Here is an 18683-nt window from a genome sequence, read left to right on the forward strand (position 1 = left end):
GTCCGCAATTTTTCGTCAAAGTTTTCGGGTGTATCGCTCAACCGATTCGAATGATTCATTTACCATTCGATTCCTATTGAAAGCGAGATGTGGTGATTAGTTTTTGGTAAAGACAGGTCTAGCCGTTACGGAGATACGGAGCAAGGAGTGCAGAAAGTAGAAATCGAGTTTATGAGAGAACGGAGTATGCGATTTGAATGATTTGAACAATATTCGATTTGTAATGATTGGGAGAAGTGGTGATTAGTTTTTGGCAAAGGCAGGTCCATTCGTTTCGGAGATACCGAGCTAAATGTGCAAAAAATGGCAGTTTTTGAGTGAACTAAGCGTCCGATTTGAATGATTTAAAAAACTTTATGCTTGTGTTGATGAAACAATTACTTTCGGAAAAAAAAATACTTCAATTTTTTATTTTTTATTTTTTTCAAACTTATAATATATTTGAAGACATTTAATATTCCTCGACGGTACCTTCCAAACTTTATCTTAAGACACACGATGCCATACACCACTAATTTTTTTCCTAAAATTTATTTAAATTTTGTTTTAGACGCACAACAATTCTTACACCAGCTCTCTGTTTAAAACTCCAGAACAAAATGTATGAAACTTAGATTAACCGGTGCATTTATTTAGTTTAAAGCTCATAACTTTTAAACTATTTTCTTAACAAAAATGATGTTTTCGGCAAATTTCAATTGTCACAAAATTCAATTGTCTATAATATTGTCTAATATTATAATGCCCTACAGCAACTCGGTATACTTTAAATATTTTATTAAACTTAGACAATAGAAAAATAATGTACGATATTGAATTGTGTCGTTAATTTTTACTGCAAATATTTATTATAGTAGTTATAATTTTTAAACCAACTGAAATTAAATTATCTACGATATTGTCTAATAATAATCTATAATATCTATAATATTTATCTATAATATTGTAATGTTCTAAAGCAACTTTAAAAATTTAATTAATTTCAGAAAATTTGTATTTTGATTTTGTAAACTTTAATATATACACAGATAATTTGAAAATCTTCGATCAATTATTAATTACAAAAAAAATATTGATTTCATAAACAAAAATGATCATACTCAAAATCATTAATCTCAAAAATATAGTTAATTGATCTTACAAAAAATTATTCTTTTGCAATGATGAATCCAAAAACGTTCAAAATTTTCAAAATTTCCAAAAAATGATTTTTCTTTCTGTATAATGAAAAATTGTTCTGCATGTGATTAATAATTTATTGTAAAATTGATAATTTTAATTTAATTCAATTTAATTGTTATAGATTTTAAAAAACCATAACTCGTATTTAATATTAATTTAAATTCAACATATTAAAAATTAAAAATACTTTTAAATAATTTCACACCGCACACAAATCAATTTCCGCGTTCGCACACAATTTTCACTCCACAATTTTCATTTGAATTTCATTACTTTTATTTTATTCGACTGATTAAAATCGTCCACGACTATTTTTAATATTTAGAATACACTTTAAACTATCTACTACTGTTTTATAAAATTATTAAATATTATATATTAGTTATCTTTTATGATTTCGGAGTTCGTGTTTGCCCGTCGACTCGCGTACCCCGTTTGGAAATTGCGAGTTTTCCGAACCGAGGAAAATCGTGATGCTGAATTTCCTCTTCTCTAGAGAGAGAAGATAGATTTGGAGGCTGTGGTTTCCAAAGTTTGAAGTCTGTAAAAAAATTTGTTAAAAAATGGTAAAGGAAATATAAATAGATCACAAACACTGTGCTTTGGCCTTTACTTTAATTTTACTTCTTTTCCCGCTCCATAGATGTCGCCACCGACTGTAGCACGTATATTTACCCTTAGGTTTCAATTCTAGATAAGATTCATATAAATATATAGTACAGTCATCAATTGTCAATTAATAAGTTCCAATAAAATTCCTTTTTTCAACAGATCCCAAAGATACTTCTAAACAAAATTCTAAATCATTTTTTAATAAGCATAATTTTTTTTGTATTTAAATGATTTAGTAAAGTAAAGCAAAATGCGACGTGCATAAATTTAAACCAGTGGGGTGTATGGCATCGTGCCTTAAGGCAAATTGCTGGAACTTCCCGTACCGTAACGAAATGTTCTAGGAATATTGAATGTTTTCAAATAGATTATTATTAATATTGTAACATTGTCTAATATCTATAAGAATTATATAAACTGCTTATATAATTGCAAAGCTAAACATATTTGTTTAAAGTACATTAGAACTTTAGTCAGATTTAAAAATAAAATATGAATTATTTTCGATATACAAAAAATTAAAAAAAAAAAAATTAAACAAAATTTTTTTTCCAAAATCAATTATTTTGTTAAGACAAGCAGAAAGTTCTTTGAATCGTTTAAATTGGACGCTTAGATCTCTCAAAAACTGCAATTTTTTTTGCACATTTAGCTCCGTAACTCCAAAACGGCTGGATCTGCCTTTTCCAAAATCTAATAATCACTTCTCGCAATCATTACAAATTAAATGCTTTTTAGATCATTCAAATCTGATACTGCGTTTTCTCAAAAACTCAATTTGTATTTTCGGCACTCTTTGCTCCGTATCTCCGTAACGGCTGGACCTACTTTTGTCAAAAACTAATTAGCATATTTCCTTATCAGTAGGAATTGGATGTTTTTTTAATTATTCAAATCGGTTGATTCGTGTTCGCGAAATTGTCGACGAAAATTTGAATTCGCACACACACACATCCATTTTTTCTAAGGTGTACCAAAATGTTCAGAAACCTTTGAAACGTAAAGATATATATAAAAATTGAGATTTTATTATTCACGCATAATATTGAACTGTTTGAAAATAAAATCGCTTTAAAAACTGGTCAATCTATATAATTGTATGAATTAAATTAATTTATTTCATTCATTTCGTGTTTTGAAAATGTCTGAACGTTTTATGTGGAGGTCGTTTAATCTTTTTCACAAAATCAAATAAATTTACAAAAAAATTAAAAAAAAGCTGTACCGGTCCGCGTTGATTTTGGAAAACGTACATACAATCGAGTCATGACTTCGAAAGAATTTTTGTAATCGATCATTTTTTAGAATTTTATATACATATTTTCATTATTGGTAAATAAAAGTACTTAAATTTTCCCAATTTTTAGACTGAATATATTGAATCTATAATCTATTAGTTTTGTACATACATCGAATACCGAGTACAAAAGTTGTTAAATATTTAAATTTTATTAATTTATTTAATCTGACATTACAAAACTGACAAGAGTTTTAGAATCTGTGTTTGGTTTATAACGCATGCGCAAAGCCTTGTTTTTATTATTCCACTTTCAATGTTCTACCCCAACAGAAAATACATACATAATTTCTCTTATATATGTATATATATATATATATATATATATATATATAAATATATATATATATATTAATGGTTTATTGCATCGTGCCTCAAGGCAAATTGCTGGTACTTCCGGTACCAAAAATTTATTTTTTTAAACTGTAAAAATTAGATTTTAGAGAAATTTAAAAATTTTGAAAAAAATTGAATTTTTGGAAAAAAAAACTTTTGGCACAAATTTTCAAAGCAATCCCATGGCTTTCGCTGCGGACTAACGATAATGATGTTACGGAACCCATAGAAATGTAAACAAAATTGACACACAATATTAAAATCTCCATAAAATATCTGACAATTTGATGTGCATATGTCTAATGATCATTTTTGACCGTCAAATAGCATAATTTTTCACTTTTTTTACTAGTTCTACCAAACTGCTAGACCTGCCTTTGCCAAAAAATAATCAGCACGTCTCCTAAGCAACAATAATTATAAATTTTACACTACAATACGATAATTAAATTATCGCTGTAACGAGTCAATGCAAATTAATTAAGTCGTTGAAAAATCCTGTGGAATAGACAGAGAGCTGGTGGACACTGCAAATAGACAGTATAATATTATCTAACTAAATAGTTAACGAGCTAAATATTTTTTATATTTGATTATTTTTTATAACACTTTTTTATTTTTTTTTATCACAAAACACTTGTTTGTTTATAAAACTAGAAGGCGTAGTTATTTTGCTTGCACAGTTTGTTTATATAACTTTTTGCATATATATATATATATATATATATATATATATATAATGACTTTTTGCATATATATATATATATATATATATTATGGTTTATTTATTTAAGCAATTAACGTCGAACTAATTGACAATAACTCTTCATTATATGTTTATTAATATTTATTGGCAATTTGTCAATATTTTGCACAGTTTTATTGACGGCCATAAATTGTAAAAAGACGTAAATAATAATAATTTACAACCGCACAAGGCTAAGGCAATAACAATTTATAAACTTGTAACTAAATTGTATAAATAAGTTTGATTTCATTATTTATAAAAAAAGCTTCTGATTTTTTAAAAATTATCTGTCACCCATTTTTTCTTATTTTTTGTGAAGGAGAAGTTTGTTTTCGCCAGAAAATCCTATTAGCTAATTATATGTTTTTTAGACGTTTCAAGTAATTTTGAATCGAATGGGACCAAATTTGGAGAAGGTAGGAGACAAAATTTGTATTATTGTGGTTTTCTCTAAAACGATATTACAAAACGTGATTATATAATAATTATAAATTATAATTATAATAATTATAAATTATTAGGTGTACAACTTTGCTTCCGCCTTTATTGTTAACAAGTCGTATATCAAAAACGGCGGAAGCAAAGTTGTGTACTTGATAAATTTAAACCTTTATTTAAAGTTAAACTTGAAAAGTTGAACACAAAATTTATATTTGCAGTTAGTGATATTTTTAATATAATTATTACCATTACCAAATTAAATGATAGCGTTATCATAGCATATGATAAGATTCTGTTATCATAAGATTCTCTCTTGCTTGTTTATATGTAAAATACGCCTGATTGTGCGGCAAATAAATAGTATTTTCGTAATTTTTACTGCCAAGAACAAGCATAAGGAAGTGTTGCCATGGCAACGCATATTTTTGTATAATGCAATTTTAAAATTGTGAATGTATTTAAATTCTTGAGCGTTTTTAAATGAGTTGTTTTCAAATTCTTGGGTGATGCTTTTTTAAAATTTTCAGTTCTTTTCATTCAAATTCTTGAGTTTTTTTTTAAATTCTTGAGTGCTTTTTAAATTTTTGACTTTTTTTAAATTCTTGAGTTCTTTTTATTCAAATAATTAGCACATCCAATTTTCTGGCAAGACGTAAACTTGTTTTTCGGGAAACCTAAATTAACAAAAAATCTAGTTTGTATTCTAGTACATCAAATCAAATTTATCTTCTGTATCTTTACCAGTAAACATAAAGTTCTAGAAAAAGATATTTTTCTTTTGACCTGCGTCATCTCGTACACAGCTATCAATCATAACTTATGATTTATTTGCAAAACGAGAAAAATATCAAACGAATTGCTCCTCCTGCTCCTTCTGGTAAATATTATTCTGCGCATTTCTTAAACAAATTTAAATCGTTTGATATACATACACTGTCGTTGGTAACATAATCAACTGGAAGATGAAAGGATTTATGATGTATATATATATATATATATATATATATATATATATATATATTTGTGACGTTATTGCTAGTTTGCATGAATAGTCTCTAATTTAGTACGCCGGTATCAATAGAAGTAATTTACGATGTTGATTTTGATGCAAATTAATAGGAAGTGAAATTTCTGACTAACAAAGTTCTCTAATTCTCATTTTGTCTAAAAGTTTTTTTTTAAATGAGTGAAGACAAGTTTTTTATATTTTTTAAATTCTCAAATTCTTTAATATTTCTTAAATTCTCAAATTCTTTAAATTCTCAAATTCTTTAAATTCTTGTCTGTTTATTAAATTTCTTTAATTTCTCTACTAATGCTATCAAATACTTCGAAAATTAAAAATTCTAAATTCTTGATAGCATTTTAATTTCTTAAATGCATTTGTTTAAATTCTTCAATTTTTTAACTTCCCGTAGGGTAAGTTATAGTAATCGTCCAAAAATCGAAATCAAAAATTTTTACATTTCTCGACGTTTTGAAGGTTTTTGAACATTTTGGCATACTTCAGAAAAAATGGATGTGTGTGTGTGTGTGTGTGTGTGTGTGTGTGTTTTTGTATGTCCGCTTTTTTTCGTCCACGTTTTCGGGCGCACGGATCAACCGATTTGAATGGTTTAAAAAACATTCGATTCCTATTGATAGGGAGATGTGCTGATTAGTTTTTGGCAAAGGCAGGTCCAGCCGTTACGGAGATATGGAGCAAAGAGTGCAAAAAATTGAAAGCGAGTTTTTGAGAGAACGGAACAACCGATTTGAATGGTTTAAAAAACATTCGATTCCTATTAATAGGGAGATGTGCTGATTAGTTTTTGGCAAAGGTAGGCCCAGAGGTTTCGGAGATACAGAGCTAAATTTAAAAAAAATGGCAGTTTTTGAGAGAACTAAGCGTCCGATTAAAATGATTCAAAGAACTTTCTGCTTGTTTCAACAAAATAATTGATTTTGGAAAAAAAAATTTTTGTTTTAATTTTTTTTTCAAAATTTTTTTTTGTAATTTTGGACTAAAATTCAAAAAATCACCCAGGCTAAGCACAGTCTAAGCGCCACTCTGGTACAAATGCTTACGCAAGTGCGTTTAGACTGTTTGTGTACTGGAGCACTTTTCCAATTTTGTGAAAATTATTGAAAAATGTGAAAATGCCGCCAATCTGAGCACAGTATAAGTGAAAATGTCGCACAGAATTATTTGCAAATGCGTTTAGACTGTGACTATGCAGGAGCACTTTTTCAATTTTGTGTAAATTTGGCAACTTTTTTTTTTTTTGAATTTGATTCGAAATGAAATGACGATTGTTAATGTTCTGGAGATGATAAATTGATTTATTTATAATTAACTTTCCATAGGGTAAGTAATCGCAAAAAATCGAAAATGAAAATTTTTATATATCTTCACGTTTCAGAGGTTTCTGAATATGTTGGCATACCTTGGAGAAAATTGATGTATGTGTGTGTGTGTGTGTGTGCGTGCATGTGTGTGTGTTCGGATACAAATTTTCGTCGACGATTTCGGGAACACGGATGAAGCAATTTGAATAATTCAAAAAACATTCGATTCGTATTGATAAGGAGACGTGCTGATTAGTTTTTGTCAAGGCAGGTCTAGCCGTTCCGAAGATATGGGGCAAAAAGGGCCAAAAACGGTAACTCAGTTTTTAAGAGAACGGAGCGTCCGATTTGTATAGTTCAAAAAACATTTTACTTGTATTAACAAGATGAAGATTTGATCAAATTTTCATGAAGATAGGTCTAGCGGTTTCGGAGATCTAGTAAAAAAAACTAAAAAAAAATAACATATGGCGGTCAACAATAATCATTAGACATTAGACATATGCATATCAATTATCAGATATTTTATTGAGATTTTAACAATAAGTATAAGTTTTGTTTACATTCCTATGGGTTCCGTACTAATGTTTTTCCGTTAGACAGCGACGCGGCGCTTACGCGCTTTATTTTTTGTCTCTATGCAGTTAAAGAAGTACGATTGCTTTGAAAAAAAGTTCAGATCTTCCAAAATATGTCAAAATGAAGATAACATTTTTTCCAGAAAAAATTTTTATAAAAAAAATTGTTTAAAATTTTTTTTAAAAAAAAATTTTTTTTCAAAAAAAAGTAATTTTTCGTCCAATTTAAAATTTCCAAAAAATCTTATTTTTTCGAAGTAAAATTTTTTCAAAAATGTTAATCGTTTTTAAAAAATAATAATTTTTGGCACGGGAAGTTCCAGCAATTTGCCTTAAGGCACGATGCCTTAATTGCCTTAAGACAGAATTTCACTTACAGCTAGTTAATTTTTTTTGTTAGCTTGTTGTCTCTAATTGTATTCTCTACAATAAGCATCTCTATATTATGATTTTTTTTAAAATTTCATATGAGTTCATCAAACTCTTGATACGATTTTTTGAAATTCTTGAGAGTTTTTTTTAATTTAGAAGAGCTAATTAAATTATTCAACGTATTTTAATTGCTTTTTACTGTATTTAAAATTCTTGAGTACAATTCAAATTGTTGAACGCAAATTATGATTGTATTTAAATTTTTGAGCGTTTTTAGGTTTTAAATTCTTGATCGTTGTTAAATTTTGAGCGTTTTATATTTTAAATTCTTGAGCATTGTTAAATTCTTGAGCGTTTTAGATTTTAAATTCTTGAGCGTTGTTAAATTCTCGAGCGTTTTTAGGTTTTCGAAAGTTTTCAAATTTTCAGCGTTTTTAAATTCTTGAATCATTAACAAACTCTTGAGTACTTTTCAAATTTGTGATGTATTTTCAAATTCTTGAGTTTGTTTTCAAATATTAAAATTTTTTACAAATTTTTAAGTTCTTTAAATATTCTTGAGTTATTTTACAAATTCTTGAGCTTTACAAATTTGTGAAGCATTTCAAAAGTTGAACTGCTTTTGGAATTTGTGAGTTCTTTAAAAAATCTTGATTTATTTACAAATTCTTCAGCATTTTTCAAATTCGTGAAGCCATTCATATTTTTAGTGCTTTTGAAATTTTTGCGTTATTTACAAATTCTTGACTACTTTACAAATTTGTGAGGCTTTTCAAAATTTTAAATGCTTTTGAAATACGTGAGTTCTTTGAAAAATCTTGATTTCTTTACAAATTTTTCAGCATTTTTCAAATTTGTGAAGCTTTTCACATTTTTGAGTGCTTCTAAAATTTTTGAGTGCATTTCAAATTTTTGAATACTTTTAAAATGTTTCTACTTTACAGAATTTTCAGTACTTTTCAAATTCTTGAGTGTTTTTGATTTCTTGACACTTGTTTCAAATTCTTGGTACTTATTTCAGATTTTAGAAAATTGTTACAAAATCTCGACAGTTGTTTCAAATTTCAGGAATTTTTCAAATTCTCAAAAATTTATTAAATATATGTAGGTTCATTTATAAACCTAATTTGGGCTACTAACTACTTAATTTTTTTTAACAAAATATATACAACTCAAAATATACTTCATAATTAAAAACTCGATGAAAAAATTTTGCGCATTGATAAATTTGACCATGTAATGGCAAAATTTTCCGTTTTTATAAATTTTTTCACGTCTTCACTTACAAAAGTATAAAATAAAAAAATGTCTGCAGAAATAAAAAACGTGATATAAAATCTGTACAAATTTACTTAATTAGGAATCAAAACAATTACATATTGCAAATTAATAAATAACAGTAATAAAAAAAATACTTATAATAATATTGACATAGACATAGACAATAAAATATTATAATTAAATAATAGGGCAAAATCTATTTGCTGTGCTATCAGGCGTATTTTAAATATAAACAAGCATAAGATTCTTTCTTGCTTTGTTTATATGTAAAATACGCCTGATAATAAAGCAAATACATAGACATTTTTAATGTTTTACTAACAAGAAACAAGTCTAAAATAGGGTTAATCTTATAAATCTTATATAAATAATCTTATAGGTATATTCCATGTTATAAAACTAGTTGCCTATGGGCAAGTTGATATTCACTATGAAATACAAATATGATAAAAACATAAATATAATTTTTGCAACATTCTGGATCTTTCTTAAATGTAACAAAATTCTTGTTCTTAATTCCTTCACAACAAAATTTTGCTTTAAAAGTTAATAATATCGATTATTATCGTACATCACTATTAATTACGACACAATAGTCCACTATCATTAGGTCTGTCTTCCAACAACTTCTTCTTTGTCAAAAAATGTACACAAATTTGTGTACTTTTGAAGTGCTCTTGAAATTCGTGAGTTCTTTGAAAAATCTTGATTTCTTCACACATTCTTCAGCATTTTTCAAATTCGTGAATCCTTTCACATTTTTAAATAATTTTGAAATTCTAGAATTCTTTACAAATTCTTGAGTACTTTATAAATTCTCGAGTTCTTCACAAATTTTTCATTTCTTTACAAATTTTTCATTTCTTTACATATTTTTTATTTCTTTCATATTTTAAGTTTAATTCTTGAGTTCTTTACAAATTCTTTACTTCTCTGAGCGCATTTCAAACTTTCGAATACTTTTAAAATCCTTGCACTTTTAAAATTTTCCAGAACTTACAATTTCGTGTTGACTTTTCGAATTCTCGACGCTTTTTGAATCTTGACACTTATCTATCTCCCAACAACTTCTTCTTTCGGTTTCAAAATAACAAAATAAATCCCCGCGCACAAAACCGCCAAAAAACTTCCTCCCAAAACAACCGCCAGCGAATACTCGAACCACCAACTATCCCAATCCGCAAACCAATACCAGGAAAACACCATTGACCAACTTTGAACAGTCGCTAATAAAAAATAATAACCAAACCATCTTCTGGGTTTTGTAAATTTAAATTTGAGCTCCAACATTACAAAAAGGTTTAGATAACTTAAAAACAAGCCAAAGTAGGCTTTACGGAGGTCCTGGAGTTTTAAAGATAGACGCAAGTATATGCAGTAGCTGGTGATGTATGTTAAAGCCAAAGTTATCCAGGTGGCGTATGGGTAAAACGTCCAGGCCGTGGTCAGTGCTAAAAATCTGGATACTAAATAAAAAAACCACCCGAAGGTGCTTATTATGTATGACACAGCATCGTCTCTTCTGAGGCCGTTCGGAGGCGGTGGCAAGGCTCTGGTTGGTGCAGGCGGATTGTCGGAGGAATCGCGTCTTCCGAGCATATCTTCGAACATAACTCCGGCACTGTATCTTAATTGGTCGCGAACTGTTGTTAAACGCACCAGGACCGAATAAGGCACGTCATCTACTGGTTTTTTGGGGGCTGGTGTCATTGGTGGACCGTCATGGGGCGCAGAACCTGTGGCACAATCGGCAAGGGTTACGTAGTCGACACTGGGTTGAAGATCGACATCCTGGGGGGAAAAAAAGGGGTAAAAGATACATAACAAATATAATAGTGCAGGGGAAAAAAGGGTATAGTCTCAACAAAGGGATAAAGGATACAAACAGAAAAGGATACAGACTATACAAAGGGTATAGTCTCTGTTTTTTATTTTACTGTGCTCCAATTTGCAAGAAATTTTGGAATTTATGTTCATATTATTCACTTCCCGGGGTGGGAGGGTCGTGAGCCCTTAATAAATAGGTAGACATTGAAGTGTTTTATCGCTAATAAACGTTTTTAATATTAAGGGTATAGTCTCTGATATTTTTTTACTGTGCTCCAATTTGCATGAAATTTTTGAATTTATTCACTTCCCGGGTGGGGGGGTCGTGAGCCCTTAATAAATATGTAGACCTTGAGCCGTTTTATCGGTATTAAACGTTTTTAATATTAAAGGATATAATTAAAAAATATTTTTTAATGCATTTACCTTGCAATAAAATCATCTTCAACCCCGTGAAAACCCTAAGACCCTTTAAACATCCTCTAAATTAAAAAAAAGCTTAAGAATAAATTTCGGTATGATATAGTAAGAATTATGTATAAAGTAAATAAGAGGCCCTTTTTTAATTCTAGATTAGTTTGCTCGTCAGTAGAGTCCCTTTTTTTAATTCTAGTTTAAGTTTGCTCGTCAGTAGAGTCCTTCTTTTTCACTTTGCATAATAAAGTTTGCTCGTCAGTAGAGTCTTATTTTTTTCGTAATTCAGAGTGCTGGTCAGTAGAGTCTGTTTTTTAATTCCAAATTAGTTTGCTCGTCAGTAGAGTCCCTTTTTTAATTCCAGATTAGTTTGCTCGTCTGTAGAATCCTATTTTATTTTTGTAAACCATTTTTCTCAACAGTAGAGTCCAATTTAATTTTTGTAAATCATTTTTCTCGTCAGTAAAGTCCTATTTTTTCGTAAATAAGTTTGCTCGTCAGTAGAGTCCCTTTTTTTAATTCTAGATTAGTTTGCTCGTCTGTAGAGTCCTATTTTATTATTAGAGTAATTGTAAATCATTTTGCTCGTCAGTAGAGTCAAATTTTATTTTTGTAAATCATTTTTCTCAACAGTAGAGTCCAATTTTATTTTCATAAGTAAGTTTTCTCGTCAGTAAAGTCCTATTTTTTCGTAAATAAGTTTGCTCGTCAGTAGAGTCTCTTTTTTAATACTAGATTAAGTTTGTTCGTCAGTAGAGTCCCTTTTTTAATTCTAGATTAGTTTGCTCGTCTGTAGAGTCCTATTTTATTATTATAAATCATTTTTCTCAACAGTAGAGTCCAATTTTATTTTCATAAGTAAGTTTTCTCGTCAGTAAAGTCATATTTTTTCGTAAATAAGTTTGCTCGTCAGTAGAGTCTCTTTTTTAATACTAGATCAAGTTTGCTCGTCAGTAGAGTCCCTTTTTTAATTCTAGATTAGTTTGCTCGTCAGTAGAGTCCTTTTTTTAATACTAGATCAAGTTTGCTCGTCAGTAGAGTCCCTTTTTTAATTCTAGATTAGTTTGCTCGTCAGTAGAGTTCCTTTTTTAATACTAAAAATGCGGTTTTTTAATACATAAAAAAATTTATGTTTTCTATCTTGATTATCAAATTTTTAACCCTTTCTTAAAAGGGTTAAGTGTTACCTTAAAAACAACCCCTTGATGAAAAATTATTTGAAATTATTATTTTGAAATTGAAAGAAAATTAAAAAATTCAAAATGATATGAATGTTATTGCAATTTCTCGAAAATAATTACCATATCCATAATTTATTCAACTCTTAAAACTACCCTTGAATAAAAACAGTTAACATAACAGTATAATTTTGTCTAAACTCGTATATTTGTTGTTCTTGTTACTGCAATTATTAACTTCCCGTAGGGTAAGTTATAGTAATCGTCCAAAAATCGAAATCAAAAATTTTTACATTTCTCGACGTTTTGAAGGTTTCTGAACATTTTGGCATACTTCAGAAAAAATGGATGTGTGTGTGTGTGTGTGTGTGTGTGTGTGTGTGTGTGTGTGTGTGTTTTGTATGTCCGCTTTTTTTCGTCCACGTTTTCGGGCGCACGGATCAACCGATTTGAATGGTTTAAAAAACATCCGATTCCTATCGATAGGGAGATGTGCTGATTAGTTTTTGGCAAAGGCAGGTCCAGCCGTTACGGAGATATGGATAAGCAAGAGTGCAAATAATAGAAAGCGAGTTTTTGAGAGAACGGATCAACCGATTTGAATGGTTTAAAAAACATTCGATTCCTATTGATAGGGAGATGTGCTGATTAGTTTTTGGCAAAGGTAGGCCCAGAGGTTTCGGAGATACCGAGCTAAATTTAAAAAAAATGGCTGTTTTTGAGAGAACTAAGCGTCCGATTTAAATGATTCAAAGAACTTTCTGCTTTTTTCAACAAAACAATTGATTTTGGAAAAAAAATTTTTTGTTTCTAATTTTTTTTCAAAAATTTTTTTTTGTAATTTTGGACTAAAAATTCAAAAAATCACCCAAGCTAAGCACAGTCTAAGCGCCACTCTGGTAGAAATGTTTACGCAAGTGCGTTTAGACTGTTTGTGTACTGGAGCACTTTTTCAATTTTGTGAAAATTATTGAAAAATGTGAAAATGCCGCCAAGCTGAGCACAGTATAAGTGAAAATGTCGCAAAGAATTATTTGCAAATGCGTTTAGACTGTGACTATGCGGGAGCACTTTTTCAATTTTGTGTAAATTTGGCAACTATTTTTTTTTTGGAATTTGATTCGAAATGAAATGACGATTGTTAAAGTTCTGGAGATGATAAATTGATTTATTTATAATTAATTTTCCATAGGGTAAGTAATCGCAAAAAAATCGAAAATGAAAATTTTTATATATCTTCACGTTTCAGAGGTTTCTGAATATGTTGGCATACCTTGGAGAAAATTGATGTATGTGTGTGTGTGTGTGTGTGCGTCCATGTGTGTGTGTTCGGATTCAAATTTTCGTCGACGATTTCGGGAACACGGATGAAGCAATTTGAATAATTCAAAAAAACATTCGATTCGTATTGATAAGGAGACGTGCTGATTAGTTTTTGTCAAAGGCAGGTCTAGCCATTCCGAAGATATGGGGCAAAAAGGGCCAAAAACGGTAACTCAGTTTTTAAGAGAACGGAGCGTCCGATTGGAATAATTCAAAAAACATTTTACTTGTATTAACAGGATGAAGATTTGATCAAATTTTCATGAAGATAGGTCTAGCGGTTTCGGAGATCTAGTAAAAAAACTAAAAAAAATAACATTTGGCGGTCAACAATAATCATTAGACATTAGACATATGCATATCAAATTATCAGATATTTTATTGAGATTTTAACAATAAGTATAAGTTTTGTTTACATTCCTATGGGTTCCGTACCAATGTTTTTCCGTTAGACAGCGACGCGGCGCTTACGCGCTTTATATTTTGTCTCTATGCAGTTAAGGCAGTACGATTGCTTTGAAAAAAGTTCAGATCTTCAAAATATGTCAAAATGAAGATAACATTTTTTTCAAAAAAAAATTTTTACAAAAAAATTTGTTTAAAAATTTTTTTTAAAAAAAAATTTTTTTTTTCAAAAAAAGTAATTTTTTGTCCAATTTATAGTTTCTTAAAAATCTTATTTTTTCGAAGCAAAATTTTTTCAAAAATGTTAATCGTTTTTAAAAAAATAATAATTTTTGGCACGGGAAGTTCCAGCAATTTGCCTTAAGGCACGATGCCTTAATTGCCTTAAGACAGAATTCCACTTACAGCTAGTTAAACTTTCATTTTACTATAGTGATATAAAACTATATTAATTTAATTAACACGTGGACCTTTTAGCCATAAGATACTTTATTATACATAAAATATTCAAGATTTTTTGTCAATTTCAAGACATTGTTTTTCAAATATTCTACAAGTTTCGAGACTCAAAAAATTTCCTCAAGATATTTTGCAATTCCTACATATCAAGACTTCTTTATAAAGACACTCAGAACCAACACTACACTGAAGTTACAACTCTAAGATTTTGATTATTTTCAAGAAATTTCAAGTTTCAAGAAATTTCAAAAATCGAAGAGAAACGCCAAAAATATGAGTTTTTAGTGGCCAGTTACTTGAAAAGTATTTGCGTTTTTTTTTAAAAACTATAAAATACATTTTGTTCTCATAATTAGTTCTTATATCGATTTCCGACGTTATTTTTGAAAAAATGTAATTACACAATTGAGAAGGGTTGACTTTATTGCAAGGTAAATGTATTAAAAATATTTTTTAATTATATCCTTTGATGTTAAAAACGTTTTCTAGCGATAAAACGGCTCAATGTCCACTTATTTATTAAGGGCTCGCAACCCCCCGAGTTGTTTTCACATTCGAACTTGAGGTTAAGATGAACCTAATTCCAAAATTTCATGCAAATTGGAGCACAGTAAAAAAAATTCAGAGACTATTATATTTCGTTTACTACCTTGTTGTGATCCCAATCATCCTTTCCCTCGTTTCCCATAAAATTTTCGCCAGGAATTTTCATAGTCTTCCGATAAATCTGATCCTGTTCAGCCAACGTCATTAAATTTTCTGGCAAAATACGTCTTCCGGAATTTGCCGATGGCTCAGCAAAACCACATTGTTGCTTTGTTCTTCGTGTTTTTTTGACCGTCAAGATCTTCGCCAGGAAATTTTTTGTCCCAGGGATAGTGTCTTCCTGCAAGTTTTTGGCTGTGAAATCTCTGGTAAAGGGCTGATGTCATCGAGATTCGCAGAAGGGAACTGAATATTGATACCAGTTGGAGACGTACTAGAAAAATAGACAGAGGGTAAAGGTTAAAAAAGTTTGCCAAATTCTCGAGTTTTTTTAAAAAATCTTTAAATTAAGTTCTTTCTTGGAGATTTTACAAATTTTTGAGTTTTTTGAAAATTTGTGAAGGTTTTTCAAATTTGAAGTGCTCTTGAAATTTGTGAGTTTTTTTAAAAAATCTTGTTTTCTTTAAATATTCTTCGTCATTTTTAAAATTCGTGAAACCTTTTCACTCTAAGTGCTTCTGAAATTCTTGAGTTCTTTTTTTACAAATTCTTGGGTTCTTTTTTTTACAGAATCTTGTTTTTTATTTACAGAATCTTGTTTTTTTTAACAAACTTGTGAGTTCCTTGAAAATTCTTGCGTACTTAACAAATTCTCGGGTTCTTTGCAATTTCTCGAGTCCTTTGCAAATTCTCGAGTTCTTTGCAAATTCTCGAGTCCTTTGCAATTTCTCGAGTCCTTTGCAAATTCTCGAGTTCTTTGCAAATTCTCGAGTTCTTTGCAAATTTTCGAGTTCTTTGAAAATTCTCGAGTTCTTTGCAAAATCTCGAGTTTTTTGCAAAATTCTAGAGTTTTTGCAAATTTCGGAGCTCTTTGCAAATTCTAGAGTTCTTTGCAAATTCTTGATGATGATTTGTAACAAGTCTTAAGCTAAATATCACTTGGCGTTGTCGGGTTGCAATTGTATGCATTATATACCTAAGGACTAAGATTTAGCAATTATGATAATCTAAATCTAGATTTATTAGGGATGATTAAGGGTCAACTGTGCCTCATAAAATAGGGTTGTCATGGCAACGATATATTATGCTTGTTTATTGTTAGTGAAAATATCTATTTGTCGTACTATCAGCGTTTTACTTATAAACAAGCAAGGAAGAATGTTACGATAACTGCACCATCTAGAATTCTGTTATCAGTTATTATTTACAAATGTTAGAGTTCTTTACAAATGTTTGAAATTTTACAAATTTTTGAGTTGTTTACAAACTTGTAAGGCTTCCAAAAATTTATGTGCTTTTGAAATTTTTGAGTTCTTTACAATTTCTCGAGATTTTTTACAAATTTTTGAGCTCTTTACAAATTCTCGTTTTTTACTGATTCTTTAGTTTTTTTTTTTTACTAAGTCTTTAGTTTTTTTTTACAAATTGAGTTTTTACAAATTTTGAGTTTTTTTTACAAGTTTTTGATTTTTTTTTTGCAAGTTCTTGAGTTTTTTTTACAAGTTCTTGAGTTCGTTTACAAGTTCTTGAGTTCGTTTACAAGTTCTTGAGTTCTTGGCAAATTCTTGATCTTTTTTTACAATTTCTTGAGTTTTTGGCAAATTCTTGAGTTCGTTTACAAATTCTTGAGTTCTTTATAAATTCTTGAGTTCTTTACAAATTCTTGAGTTCTTTACAAATTCTTGAGTTCTTTACAAATTCTTGAGTTCGTTTACAAATTTTGAGTTCGTTTACAAATTCTTGAGTTCGTTTACAAATTCTTGAGTTTGTTTACAAATTCTTGAGATTTTTCAAAATTTGAAGTGCTCTTAAAATTCGTAAGTTATTTTCAAATTCTTGAGTTCTTTACAAATTCTTGAGCTCTCTACAAATTCTTGAGTTTTCCACAAATTCTTGAGTTTTCCACAAATTCTTGAGTTTTCCACAAATTCTTGAGTTTTTCCACAAATTCTTGAGTTTTCCACAAATTCTTGAGTTTTCCACAAATTCTTGAGTTTTCCACAAATTCTTGAGTTTTCCACAAATTCTTGAGTTCTCTACAAATTCTTGGGTTCGTTTATAAATTCTTGAAGTTTTTCAAAATTTGAAGTGCTCTTAAAATTCGTAAGTTCTTTGCAAATTCTTGACTTCTTTATAAATTCTTGAGTTCTTTACAAATTCTTCAGTTCTTCACAAATTCTCAATTTTTGAGTGCATTTCATATTTATAATACATTTAAATTTTCCAAATTCGTGATGGATTTTCAAAATTTTGAGGGTTTTTAAATTCTTGGTACTTGTTTAAAATTCTTGAGACTTTCAAATTCATGGTAATTATTTTAGATTTTAGAAAGTTGTTAAAAATCTTGACCGTTTATTCAAATTTTTATGTGTATTTCAAGTATATTTAAATTTTTGGGTATATTTACAATTCTTTCAAGTTTTTGCATTATTTTAAAAAAAAGTTTGTTTAAGAAAAATTACTAAATTACTATTTTTGCTACCGTCTAGAATTCTGTTATCATAACATTCTACCTTGCTTTGTTTGTATGTAAAATACAAATTTGATCGCACATCAAATAGATAGACATTGTCACATATATAAATAACTTAAATTTGATTAATAAAATAATTTTTTTTGTAAAGTATTGCAAAGATTATTAAAATACTTATTAATTTTTAATTTATAAACAAACAAACTGGTTATATTTAAAAATAATTAAAAATAGCTAAATATAAATAAGTTTATATTAAATAAATTAAATAATAAATAAATAAGTAATAAAATAGCTAATAATTAATTAAATTATATAAAAGGGTCAAGTCAATATAAAATATTGACTTGACCCTTTTTATAATATTATTATACCGACGGCTTGTAGAATAAATAAATAAAATAAATCAATATTAACTAACAAAAAACAAGCATAACAGGCAGAATTGTCTTATATCATTTACCTATATCATAATCCCTGAAAGTCATCCTGCATAATAAGCCACATATGAAACAGGCACTGTATTGTCCCTTGCACAAAAGCCTGCAAAAAGTGGTAAAGCTCCAGAGGACTAGTCTCGGTAGCCCTTCTCAAACATTTTGTACGCTCTAAACCTTCGTCTTCTACATACAGGGCTTCCATTGACCAGAAAATACGACGACAGTACCTAAAAATGAAAAAAAAAGTTAAATATAGGATAAAAAACATCTGGTTTCTATTTCTA

The 18683-nt window shown here is 29.0% G+C and overlaps 2 protein-coding genes across 2 annotated transcripts in view; both read right to left on the minus strand.

The window, feature by feature from the left end:
* LOC113386453 (neprilysin-1-like) overlaps positions 1-9897 on the minus strand; it is a 32765-nt gene extending 22868 nt beyond the window's left edge. The window contains 1 exon segment of the mRNA XM_026624233.1: positions 9762-9897. Coding sequence (XP_026480018.1) covers positions 9762-9897 — 136 coding nt within the window.
* Positions 9898-10123: 226 nt separating this feature from the next.
* LOC113386454 overlaps positions 10124-18683 on the minus strand; it is a 19549-nt gene continuing 10989 nt past the window's right edge. Inside the window, exons 6-10 of the mRNA XM_026624234.1 lie at positions 18574-18626; positions 18423-18448; positions 15620-15760; positions 15431-15540; positions 10124-10966 (exon numbers count right to left, since the gene is read on the minus strand). Coding sequence (XP_026480019.1) covers positions 10229-10966; positions 15431-15540; positions 15620-15760; positions 18423-18448; positions 18574-18626 — 1068 coding nt within the window. The 3' untranslated portion in view covers positions 10124-10228. The remainder of the gene's footprint in view (positions 10967-15430; positions 15541-15619; positions 15761-18422; positions 18449-18573; positions 18627-18683) is intronic.

This window comes from Ctenocephalides felis, unplaced genomic scaffold, assembly GCF_003426905.1.
Source record: "Ctenocephalides felis isolate EL2017-DRISC unplaced genomic scaffold, ASM342690v1 CF-g0.4_SCAFFOLD_03571, whole genome shotgun sequence".
Classification (NCBI taxonomy): Eukaryota; Metazoa; Arthropoda; class Insecta; order Siphonaptera; family Pulicidae; genus Ctenocephalides; species Ctenocephalides felis.